Source organism: Pelodiscus sinensis, chromosome 1 (genome assembly GCF_052426305.1).
Source record: "Pelodiscus sinensis isolate ZL-2025 chromosome 1, ASM5242630v1, whole genome shotgun sequence".
NCBI lineage: Eukaryota > Metazoa > Chordata > Testudines > Trionychidae > Pelodiscus > Pelodiscus sinensis.
Genome location: NC_143052.1, coordinates 307389166 through 307401730, shown reverse-complemented (window position 1 = coordinate 307401730; position 12565 = coordinate 307389166). Strand labels below are relative to the sequence as shown.

At 39.6% G+C, this 12565-nt stretch overlaps 1 protein-coding gene across 6 annotated transcripts in view; it reads left to right on the top strand.

Annotated features, from left to right (window-relative positions):
- Window positions 1-12565, top strand: part of LNX2 (ligand of numb-protein X 2) — a 93670-nt gene that overhangs the window by 58814 nt on the left and 22291 nt on the right. For 5 of the 6 annotated variants that reach the window (XM_075919227.2, XM_075919226.2, XM_006138913.5 and 2 more), the window contains 4 exons: window positions 1489-1997; window positions 8960-9207; window positions 9611-9751; window positions 10372-10571. In XM_075919227.2, coding sequence (XP_075775342.2) covers window positions 1597-1997; window positions 8960-9207; window positions 9611-9751; window positions 10372-10571 — 990 coding nt within the window. In that variant the 5' untranslated portion in view covers window positions 1489-1596. The remainder of the gene's footprint in view (window positions 1-1488; window positions 1998-8959; window positions 9208-9610; window positions 9752-10371; window positions 10572-12565) is intronic. The other variant, XM_089775522.1, reaches the window with a different exon arrangement.

Genomic DNA, 12565 nt, shown 5'->3' with positions numbered 1-12565 from the left:
TCTAAATAAAAACATTTGTAGTGGCAAAGCTGCTAGGAGGCAGAAGTGGTTATTATTTAGTTTTTTGTTAAGGGAGAGTAAATTAGAATAAGAATTGGTGAGGCGCCCAGTCAGTGTTTGCATGAACTTTAGGTCTGCTATAGAACCGAAACATCTGTGATAGGATATCTTAGATGTCTAGTTTCCTGGCCATGTATATCTCATTAATTATTAATAAAGTTACCATGCTTAGGGTTTGGAAAATAAATCCCATAATAAGCAAGAGCTAAACATTGGCTTAGACTGACATTTAAATATCCTAGTGAGGTGTAAATTCTTTCGTAAAAGTCTACATAGCACTAATTTTGAAATAAATCACTATTCCAAAATGTCCCTTACTCCTCTTGGAATTAGATTTACAGGGACATCGGAATAGCAAGCTCGTTATATTTTGAAATAATGGGCATGTTCAACAGACACAAAATAGCGCTGCAGTGTAGGCATAGCCTGTAAGTGGTCTTAGAGCCACAAGAAAGGACAGTACACCAGGTCCAGAAGGTGTGTGGGTTACATGTGTTTAATTACATTAGATGTAAAAGCAAACATATTGGTTGTATGGTGTCAGTAGTTATGCACATTTTTTTTCCTGGCCTTTCACTATATTTTGAATCAAATGTATAATCATGGGTAGAAAAGTTACCCTCTGTGTGCAGTAATCCGCTAATTAAAAATTTATAGGCACAGTGTGGCGTGTGCACAGTTCTTTGTTAATCGGATGCCACAGACTGGGTAGCTCTTGAGCTTGCTGAAGTAATACATTTCTTCATGTATTAGAGAGTATATCTGATTATTTGATCTCATAATCCTTAGTTCACAATGGACTATATATATATAATGTTAATTGGTAAAACTTATTGTTTTGTTTTAATTTAAAGTAGCATAACGTAGTGTCCTTGCTGTTAATCCACGGTCTTCTTGGAGGCAAAAGCTATGCAATAAAGCAGCTGTTACATAGCAATAATATGTTTCTAATTTTAAACAAAATTAATGTTATGGATTTGTTTCATTTAATCCTTTTATGATGGGTACCTGGAAAGAAAAATAAAATGTATATCTGTTAATCTAATTGAATCATTTTTAATATATTTTGATAATTTGACACAGTTTAAACTAGTGTTTCTTAAACTCTGTTCCACGGCACACCGGTGTTCCATGAGCCAGTCGGAGATGTACCGCGACCTTTTCCTCTCTTTTTTTCTTTTCCCGGCCTCTGATGGAAGCTCGGTTGGGACACGTGGCAATTAAAGCAGCCACAACCGAATTTCCCTCTGCTTTTTTTTTTCCCCCTCAACAAAAAAACACTTGGTGTTCCACATAAAAAAAATTAGTTTGGTGTTCCGCGGTCTTAAAAAGTTTAAGAAACACTGATTTAAACTGTTCTAATCAATATTCTCATACTGCTCATTTATAACATGGAATGAGTAACTTTACTTTTCTTGTATGTTGCAGAAAAATGACCTTTCATTAAAGACCACAAGAATAAGTCACCTGTAAAAGAACCAAGACTACACAAGCAAGTCTAACCAATAAACAAAACCTGCACCATATGTTTGTACAATGGGTACTACAAATTGTGAGATGGTTTCAGTAGAGCAGACTTCCTCCTTGAACCCTCTGTGTTTTGAATGTGGCCAGCAACATTGGACAAGGGAGAATCACTTGTACAACTATCAGAATGAAGTAGATGATGATTTGGTCTGCCATATTTGCCTTCAGCCTTTGTTGCAGCCATTAGACACCCCTTGTGGACACACATTCTGTTACAAGTGCCTAAGAAACTTTTTGCAGGAGAAGGATTTCTGTCCATTGGATCGTAAAAGGCTCCATTTTAAACTCTGCAAAAAATCCAGTATTCTCGTACATAAACTGTTAGACAAATTGTTTGTTTTATGTCCCTTTTCTTCAGTATGTCAGGAGGTAATGCAACGATGTGAGCTGGAAGCACATCTCAAAAACAGGTGAGCAATGGAGAGATTGTATAGTACAGCTTTTTGCATTGTTAGGATAGTCTTATTGTGGTGTAAATTGTGCGGTCTTACAGGGTAAAACTTTGTTAAATATTCAACATAGAAGATATTTATTGACAAATCTGTTCCAGGAACCAGTCTGTTGCTCTTTGCCTAGCTGTGTTAGTTTTGTTTTTGTTTTTGGTGGTTTTATTGTTGTCTTTTGTTTTGAGAGAGAGAGCATATTCATTTATAAAAGGTTTAATTTTTCGGTACGTTTCATCCTGTGAGTGCTGACGAACTGTCAACTCTCAAGGAGTCTAGCGGAAATTTAAAAAAAACTTAGCACTTTGCAGGATTGGGCCACTTATCAGCAGGCATGGTGGGTTGTACTGTAGCCTGGAAAGCATAAAATGTGGAGTATCCTCATTTTTTTTCTGTGGTCTATTTCCAGACCTGAAAGAAACTGAGCTGCTGTGAGTTGTAAGATGAGTAAAAATGGCTGCTATAGAGCACCTAAAATGGATTATTTCTGAGAGCCTTGTGGCCCAGATAGGATGGAGGTGAAAACCTTAAAACTCCATCAGACTGCCTGAATTTATACTGTAGTTGCTACCCTGGTGAAGTGATGGCCTCTTTGAAATTTCTTTGCAAGATATTACTCAAATGTTTGGGCATTTTGCTACACAAATTAAATTAACTGTGGTAATTTTATATTTCTTTCCTCTCTCACTCTTCAGTATCTTGAAGTATTGAAAGGAGACTAGGATAAAGGGAAAAAGGAACACAAGCAACCAAACTAGAGAAGATGAAGTTATGTAACTTGACCCCTTCCCCAGTATCTGCTATATGCACAATTGAGGACAGTACTAGCTAGTTGTGTAATCTAGGTGGGATTTCACATGTAAATATAAACTATCATTTTTTGTAAAGAAGAATGGTAACATTCTTTGTTTCACTGAGTGACCTTTTATTATTTTTGTTTTTTAAACAATATTTCAGGGTATTTTCAGTAAATATTTAGAGAAGGTTATTATTATTCTTATGGAGTAATGGAGCCAAACAGAATCAAATTTGGGTCCTGGACAAAAATGCAGGCATCCTCTTGCATTTGGTGTGAAAGCTGAAGTTTGACGGTTATAGCCGCTCAGTGTGTTCAAAAGCTATGTGAATATGTAAATCCTTGTAAGTGTCACATTTAAAAAGTTTGAGGTCTTAAAACAGGAGAGGAATATAGTCAAGTATTAAATGAAGAGTGGAGGGTGATGGATGAAAGGGAAGTATGGAATGCATCTGATCCCAGAATTTTTTTTCTACCCATAGATGTTGAATTTCATTTAAGCCTCTTTATATACGCATTGGGGTTTTAATGTATTACATACACTGCTAAAGCAGGAGGTTTCCATAGAGTTCTTTCTCTGCCTTACTCTGAAAAAAGGTCAAGGCCGCCCTCCCCAGTGAAATTACTGTTTTTAATTTCCATTCAGCTTTCTGACAGCAACTTTCAGTTTTTCAGGGTAGGGTCACACCTAAAATTCATTATCGGGGTGGAGGGAGGAGTCTGGTTTGTCTAACCATATAACTCTAATATATTAAATCTACTCTTAAAAAAAAAGATAAAACTAACAAGATGCATCCAGAACATTTAAATTCAAATGACGTCACTGTTGTTGCCCTCACCTTCCTAGCCCTCTTCCATTATTTGTCATTTTTTGCTCAGTTGAGTCAAATTTGGGGTGTATGATCCTTACAGCAAGGACTTATCACTTTGATATAAAACACCATGCATACTCACTTCAGAACTATATACAATCTCTGTTTGTCTAATGCACAAATTATATCATGAGGCCTAATTTAAACTGTCAGAATGTATTCCCATCAATCAGTGTTACCAAATTTTAGTTGCTGTGCACCATGCATATGGAATTCCTTCTTTCTGTTGACTTGTGCTCCTCAGAACCTGTCCCACATTTTAAATGCCTCTACTGGCATAAAAGCTGAAATAAATGCATAGCTTGAATTGGATTTGATATGTAGTGGTGAATCCAATAAAAAACTACTAGTGATTATTAAATGTTAGAGATATGTAACATTCAATACAGTTGTAATCTTTGTCATAGATACTACAGACCAAGTTTCAGTGAGCACTGGAATGAACTATCTTGCTTTTTAAAGAAATGAAATATTCTTGGTTAACCTCACTGATAAAAACATTCAAACTCAAACTTAAAATTTCCAGTAAAATAATATTTGCCTTCATTTATGCATAAAAGCTGCAAGAAATTTCATAATATCCACCAGGCAGTGTGTGTGGTAAATGCTAACTACTCTGTTAAGGAAATTAGAAACACAAGGGACATACTTGATTTCATGGTCAATAATCACCCCATGTTACCTCATTACTTAATAAGAATAATCTTGATTTATTAATTTTTTAGGTTCATCAAATTTGCTTGGGAACCACAGAGCCTTAGTCAGCCCTTGCAAGTATCTCATATTTTATTACAGTACTGGAACATGCAGTATTTAGAAACCTTGTTAATAACTAACAATGATATTGGTACCTACTTTATGAAAGGTCATTTATTTGACACCAGTCCAAGAAAATCTTACTGAATTTCTGCAATATTCTATTTAAAATCAACGTATTTATTTTATTTTCAGATTTAGTCAAATTCAGTTCTAGAGTGGTACAGCTTTGGTCCAGCACAATGCAGTTTTCGTTCATATGAAGATGTAGCTCTTATACAGTATTAGAGTTTTTAAAATATTATTTTATTTAAACCAAGTCTTAACTTGCAATTCATTATTGAAAATTATAGCCACTTCAGAAGGTACCAGGACACTTTCCTATATCACTGAATACTTAGAACTTCCTTTAAAAGGAATTTTTGTGGAAAGTTAAATTTAGACCTTTTATAAAAGCCTCTTTTGCCGGAGAATCATTTTAGTTGCTCAGTAGTTGGAAACAAGCATATTTAATGTGTACATTCATATATGAGTATAGCAAGATTTACATAAAAATTTATTACAAAAAATGCAAAATGTACCATTCAAAAGTAAGGAAAATCCGAAGGATGCTCCATTGGCTTTGACCACTGGAGTTTGACAGTTCCTTACTTCACACCTGTTCTCAGTTTGGTTCCCATCAACAAGATGCTCTGGTGAAAGCCTAGCTCATTGCCATGCTTGACTGCTGGGAAGGGAGAAACTGCTGAGATTCCCGTCAGGATGCTGTCACTGGACCCTGTTTGGGGGATCTCATCTTTCATATCTGCCTCTAGCTACTTAGAGTCTGCATTTGAAGCTTTGCCTGCCTTCCAAATGTTCATCCGTTATGTAACGGTTCATCCATTTCCCACTCCTACCCCTTCTGGCTACTGAGGGGTTCCTTATTGCTTCTCTTACCTCTCCTCCAGCTCCCAAGCTTTCACAAGAAAGGGTGGAGGGACGATAGATCCCCACAATGCAAATCATTCTTCCTAAGGCTTTTTTTAAGTCCTCCCCACCATACACTCAAAACAAATAGATACCCCCCAACACATAGGCTTGCTGCTGACCTGCTGCTTGTAGTCCTGATAGGTCTTATACACTTGGCACCCTCATCTATGGAAAATCTATTTTAGATCATGTTGAAGATTTTTAAAATGCTAATGCCACCTCTTCTTGGTGGTATATGGGAAACCGAACAGTAGTGAATTATTTGGCCCAGGTACTATACCCGACTGCCACTTGCACAAATCCACACAACTTTCCTAGATGAACACACACAAATTAGCATAATCACCCCTACAGAAATACCTCCAGCACGTACAATTACCCCAGAAATAACTCTGAGGCCTACACTGTCGGTTGAAACATTATGAAGTGATGGACACTGCTAGAAATGTGGCTGAGAACTCTTTTTATTTGGACTATCACCAACTTCAATCATCATTATGACTTGTAGTCTGTTACCATCCAATTTTTAAGGTCTCAGACATTTTTTGATATTTTACACGCACAACTTTATGAATTATATCTGTGCAGCAGCATAGACTTTTAGTTAGTCATAAGTAATCAGAATCTATATACTGCAATAGGATAGACAGACATTCTAGGTCTATATAAAAGGTCACATACTAACTTTCACAACAAAAGGAGAAGGGAAGGAGAGACCTTTGTAACTCAACCCCTCCGCCTCAAAGATTAGTTAGGCCCTCCTTCCAGCTCCCAAAACAAATAGATGACTTTCGTGCAAGTTTATCCTTAACTCGGCTACCCCCTGAAGCTTTAGTGCAAGGGTTTGTGGATCACTTGTGATTAAAGAGTTGGCAATGTCAGAACTAAATAAATGTATTGCCTTTACAAGACAGTTAACATTACTGGCAACAAGACTGCCTGACCAGTAACACTTTTGGGGGTTGAGTGGCATTTCTTCATCTATGAGGCTCTTCTTACAAGCATTTGTTATCTGTAAATTGGATTAATTATGTTCTAATGGTTTTGTCATATAGAGTATTGCACGGAAAGGATTACAGTGAGATCACTGAATTTGCTTGACATTTTATCAAACTTTCCTCATTTTAACTTCAGTTTATAATGCTCCTATTTTGGAAAATAATACTAAAACCTGTTTTTTTTAGAAGACTTCAGTTATCTGCCAAATGCATATAGGAAATATGCCCTATGGAAGAACTAGCACCAGACTGTAGTTTTCACATAAATTGGAACTTTTCAAAAATATTTATAAACAAAAAAAGTGTTCTTTAATTGTATCAAAATAAAATTCTAGATTACTTCAGCATCCCCAAACTGTGGTCTCTATAGAGCTCATGAATCATAGAATACTAGAACTGGAAAGGAACTTGAGAGATCATCAAGTCCAGTCGCCTGCCCCCATGGCAGGACCAAGCACGTTCTATATCATCCCTGATAGATGTCTGTCTAACCTGCTCTTAAATATCTCCAGTGCTGGAGATTCCACAACCTCTCTAGACAATTTATTCTAGTGTTTAACCACCCTGACAGTTAGGAAGTTTTCCCTAATGTCCAACCTAAACCTCCCTTGCTGTTGTTTAAGCCCACTGCTTCTTGTCCTATCCTCAAAGGCCTTAACAGCTTAACTAAGGGCTCATTCAAGCAGTTATGAAGAAGAGTCCATAGAATCCCAAGTGGGGGAAACAGAAGAATGTGCATTTCCAACCTAACCCCTAGGTCAGGAAGCAAAAGGAGCTGGAAAATGAAAGGATTTATACTACAGGCAGTCCCCGAGTTACGCGGATCCGACTTATGTCGGATCCGCAGTTACGAATGGGGTTTTTCTCTCCATGGAGGACGGGAGCGGCGGGACGCCCAGATGCGCCTCGGTCCTGCCGCCCGCATCCTCTGGGGCGAGAAAAGCTGCTCCGCATCTCCCTGGTCTGCTGGGGGGGGGAGGGAGCCCCCCCCTCAGCAGACCAGGGAGACGCTGAGCAAAGCGGAGTACGCGGGCAGCAGGACAGCCCAGACGTGCTGCAGCTGTCCCGCTGTCGGCGTCCTCCGAGGCTTTGCTCCCCGTCTCCCTGGTCTGCTGGTCTCCAGCAAACCAGGGAGACGCGGAGCAAAGCCACAGAGGACCCGGGCGGCGGGACCACGGTGCGTCTCGTTCCGCCGCCTGCATCTCCCTGGTCTGCTGGGGGGGGGAGGGCGCAGCTAGTGCGCCCCCCCCCCCCCAGCAGACCAGGCTTTTCTCCAGACGCCTGTGGTAGAGCAGCTGGGGCGCTGCCGGTTGGTCCCGCAGCGCCGCTCTGCGCGCTACTGGACCAACCCGGCAGCACCCCAGCTACTCTGCCCCAGGCGTCCTGATTCAGTTGCTGCTGGTCAGTTTCAGCAGCAGCTGAATCAGGACGCCTGGGGCAGAGCAGCTGGGGTGCTGCTGGGTTGGTTCAGTAGCGCCGAGGAGCGGCGCTACTGGAGCAACCCAGCAGCACCCCCAGCTGCTCTGCCCCAGGCGTCCCCAAGTCAGCAGCTGCTGAAACTGACCAGCGCTGACTACAGGAAGCCCGAGGCAGAGTTGCTCTGCCCCGGGCTTCCTGGAATCAGCCGCTGATCAGTTTCAGCAGCAGCTGACTTGGGGACGCCTGGGGTTCTTAAGTTGAATCTGTATTTAAGTCAGAACTGGCGTCCAGATTCAGCCTGTTGAAACTCTGCCTCGGGCTTCCTGTAGTCAGCCGCTGGTCAGTTTCAGCAGCGGCTGAATCTGGACGCCAGTTCCGACTTACATACAGATTCAACTTAAGAACAAACCTACAGTCCCTATCTTGTAGGTAACCTGGGGACTGCCTGTAATTAAAAGAAAACTTAAGGACTGTGCATTTCTTATTCCTCTCCCTGAAATTATCTGCTGCTTGCTTTCTTTTTAACCAGGCTGAAGAAAGCCCTGGTTTTGGCTTCCTGTATACTAACCTAAGGTAGAGAAAATGCTCTGTTCAGAAAACATACATAAACACATATGATATCAGGATATAGTATTTTTCTTCCCTTCCAACCCTCATTTTATTTGTTATTTTTTAGGTACAGCTTCAGCCATGCTTCTATAGAGCTGACTCAAGCCGGTTTTAAATTAAGCAATAAAAATGGATATGTTAGTTTTTCCAGGCATAGATTGGTATGAGGGGAGGGGAAGCATGGAGGGAAGCTGAGCAGGGGCAAGCAAGGAGGGAAGACTCAGATTCAGAGTAAGGGATTGGGTAGCATGGAAATATGGTATCTATTCTTGGAAAAAAGGAAAGGACAAACAATAGGATGCCTGAAAGGGAGCAAGAGACTGGTAGGACATAGACTGGAAGGTGTGCTGATGACCAAGGGAACATGGAAGGGATGGGGGCTTGGGACTAGAAGAGGCATGGAAGAGAGTTGCAGGAAATTTGGAACTGGGATGTTTCGAGCTTTGTGCTGTGTAACATTGCCAATGCTCATCTATATTTGAAAGTAACTTGACAGTCTGTCTCTAGGTGTCCCGGAGCGTCCCATCGAAGGGTTGTACTGGAGAAAAGGAAGTCAAGCAAACTGCAGATGGAAGCTGAGAATGAAAATGGGCCTAATGTAATAGATCACCAAGGTACTTTATCTCCAGATACGGAGCATACGGGGACAGGAACAGTGCCAGTGGAGCAGAACTTTACACCAACTACTCTTCCTGCCTGGACCGATGAGCCTGGCCTTGACAACCCTGCCTTTGAAGAGAGCACAGTAACAGACAGTATGTCATGTTTGTCTTTTAATTCTCTGTTCTGTCTAAATCAAACCTAGAAACTTAAAATGATATAATTGTAAGTTTACCTCCTGCAAACAAATAACAAATCCTACATCTCCGACAGCTGTGCTTGTCCTGTAGTGTGTCTTATTGGCAAGTTAAACTCCCCAAAGAGTTCTTCACCTGAAAAATATTTCACTTGTATGAAAGCCCAATTGAATGGAAAAGATCTATCTATTGTTTTACTGTAATAGTATCATGTTGCTATCACAGAAATGATCAGGTGTTGTAGAACAGGTTAATGTCTTTAGCCTGCTAATGGTCCGATAGCTACAGTGAGGCAATGTGTTTTCTAAAGAATTGGCGAAATTGGCTTCTAAGATGAGATTTTTTTCCCCTGGATCAACAGGCTTCCCACCTATGGAATACTGTCCTGTTCGAACAAAAAGGCAACTGAGTAACTCCTGCATCCATCTGCATCGAACTAACAGTAACACCTCTAGCATCTGTGATATTAGAGAGGAAACACTGAGTCTTACCACAGAGGAAGGTGGTTTTTCCCCTTCCTTTTCCTGTTTGTAGCCTGTGTACTTGCCATTCATTAACATCCTCCTCTTCCATTGTAGCTGTCTGTGTTTGTGTCTGCCAGTATGCTTGCTTCTTGCCTTGACCTTCTAAATCAGTGACAGCTGTTACTGTTGTGCAGCAAGTTAAGGAAGGAGTGACCATATGTAATTCTAACTCTTGGGAGTAGGACTCACAATATTATGTTTCTTTTCTATTATTGCCTTTTATAAACTGAACTGAAAATAAAAAACATTTGAAATGGATAATTGAAAAGAAAATGTATGAAAAATAAGATAATTAATTATTTTAAAGGTTGGGTCCCAAAGGGTTCAGAATATCTTCCTTTTAAAGTAATACCTAACTTTTTCCTCTTAGTGCATGGATACTGGTTGCTTATTCTAGATCTTGATCTTTTTATTAACCAAAGGTGTGTCAGCAAATAGTGGAGCTAATCCAATTTGTTTTATTTGTATTATACCATTTGTTTTATTTGTATTATACCATCGTCTTGTATACTTATATTATCCTACAATAATTTGTAGTGTTGAAAATGTACTGGCTATAACATATATTCATTTTTCTGTATTTTTTTTAACTTGGCAGCAACCCACCAGTCACCTAGCTTGCCTGAAGGAGAGATCACTACAATTGAAATTCACCGGTCCAATCCCTATATAGAGTTAGGAATTAGCATAGTGGGTGGCAATGAAACTCCTCTGATCAACATTGTCATTCAAGAGGTTTATCGAGATGGGATCGTTGCCAGAGATGGAAGACTCCTTGCTGGAGACCAAATACTTCAAGTATGGAATCAAATTAAATAGTCTATCTTACTTCCATGCATTCGTTCATTGCTGTACAATATGTCGTGAGATGGTGGTAGTTCTGCTGCCAGTCTGTGTTGTGTAAATGTTAGCATTGCAATATTAGTTCAAAAACAAATTATTATTGAGACTGAGCAGAATCTGTTGTTCCAGTAGTGATGCCAGTGATTGACATAGTTCATGGGGCTTGGCTTCCTATAATTATTTCTATTCAATAGTCTTTAAAACCGATAAGAGAGTCTCATTGTATTATTTTCTATTTTTAATAGCCTTAGATGTTCCTCCTCTTTTGAATTATAGGCACCCCTTCCAAAGAAAGCAAAGGTTATTTTTGGCTAGGATATTAATATAATTTGCCTTCTTCAACTGCATTTATGAATTATAAGATTGACTTTGCTTTGTTTATTATACTAACTAGGTTGTAATATAGCCTTCCAACCACATCTGCCCTGCTATTCCTTACTACTTCAAATCAATAATTATGTAGAAAAACAAAAATTTTGTAGTGAAGTCCTTCACTAATGTGATCTGAAATAACTTCAACAACAACAAATGATCCTGCAGCACCTTAGAGATGAACAAAAAATGTAGATAGCATCATGAGCTTTCATGGACATTGAAATAGTTATTAATTTTTCCTATTTAAAATTAAGATAAAATAACTTTTATAATTATATCTTTTACAGTTATATAATGAAAAAATAGCAGAAGAAAGGGTTAAAAGTTTTAACTCTGTTTTATTTCAATTGAGTTTTTTAATTTTATTTTCAGCTACCTTAAGTATTACCGTTCATTGGATCTAACATACCATAGTAATTGCTCCCTCATCACCAGCTTTGGGCTATTCCTCCTGGTACAAACTAGTTGCATTGGTCACTTTAACTTGACTTTAATAGAAATGTTTGATTTTCCATGACCTAGAGTTAGTGGATTGATCATATGGTGATTTTTTTATATTTATTTATACTTGGAATACTTGGAAGATCTGTGATTTCATCGATGTGGATATTTATTTATTAAAATTAAAAAATCCATCAGGTAGACATGGTTGGGAAATTTTAGTATCCTTTAAATAAAATTAGCATGGACTTCAGAAAATAAAATCTTCTTTTCCTGATGTTAAAGAAACCCACCCTTTTACTATCACAGAGTATTATGACAGAGGTTGTCAAAAAAATAACCCAACCTATGTTCATAACCAAGCAATTGCAGGTGTTGATTGGATCCAGTCATTTGCCCACCCAAATGGAAAAGTATTTTCTTTTTCAAGTGATCTTTAACATTTCAATACTTGACTTAGGGCACAAGGTTTAATACTATTATATAAGTACTAGCAGACTTACCAGGTGTTACACAGGTCCTTCATGACAGGGCCTTGGGGGGTGCGGGGAATGTGCAGGAGGCTGGAGGCCAGAGGGTTGTTCTCTTAACCCCCCAGGTCGCTTACAGCCACCAGGGGCATGTTCTCTCTTTCCCCCTGTAATGTACCAGGTGGTCTGGGGGCACCACTGAGAGAGCCAAATCAGGATGAATTGCTTAGAACCAGAGCTGCTTACAGCTCAAGACTGGGGGTCCTGCTCTATAGGCACCAAACCAGTTACAAAGATCACTTCAGCTGCCACTCTGGCTAGCAGGAAGTCTCACAAGCAATCCCAGTAGACACTCCAGCTTTATCTATGCTACAACTAGCACCACACCTTATACAGATGAGACGTTATGAAAACCAAACTCACCAAATCCGAACAGGTTCTACCAATCCTAAAGGGCCAGCCACACTTCCAGTAGGGATGTTAGATATCGTTTATTTTAGTAATCAAGTAGCCACAACAATTTTTAGATGGTTACTAAAATAATCCTCCCAGAGCGAGTCTGGTAGCCAGTGCGCTCTGTAACAGAGGCAGCAGCGCAGAGTGGCAGGTAGAGCTGGTCCCTGAGGGGAGCCAATTTTAAGACTGGCTCCCGTCTGCCTCCCC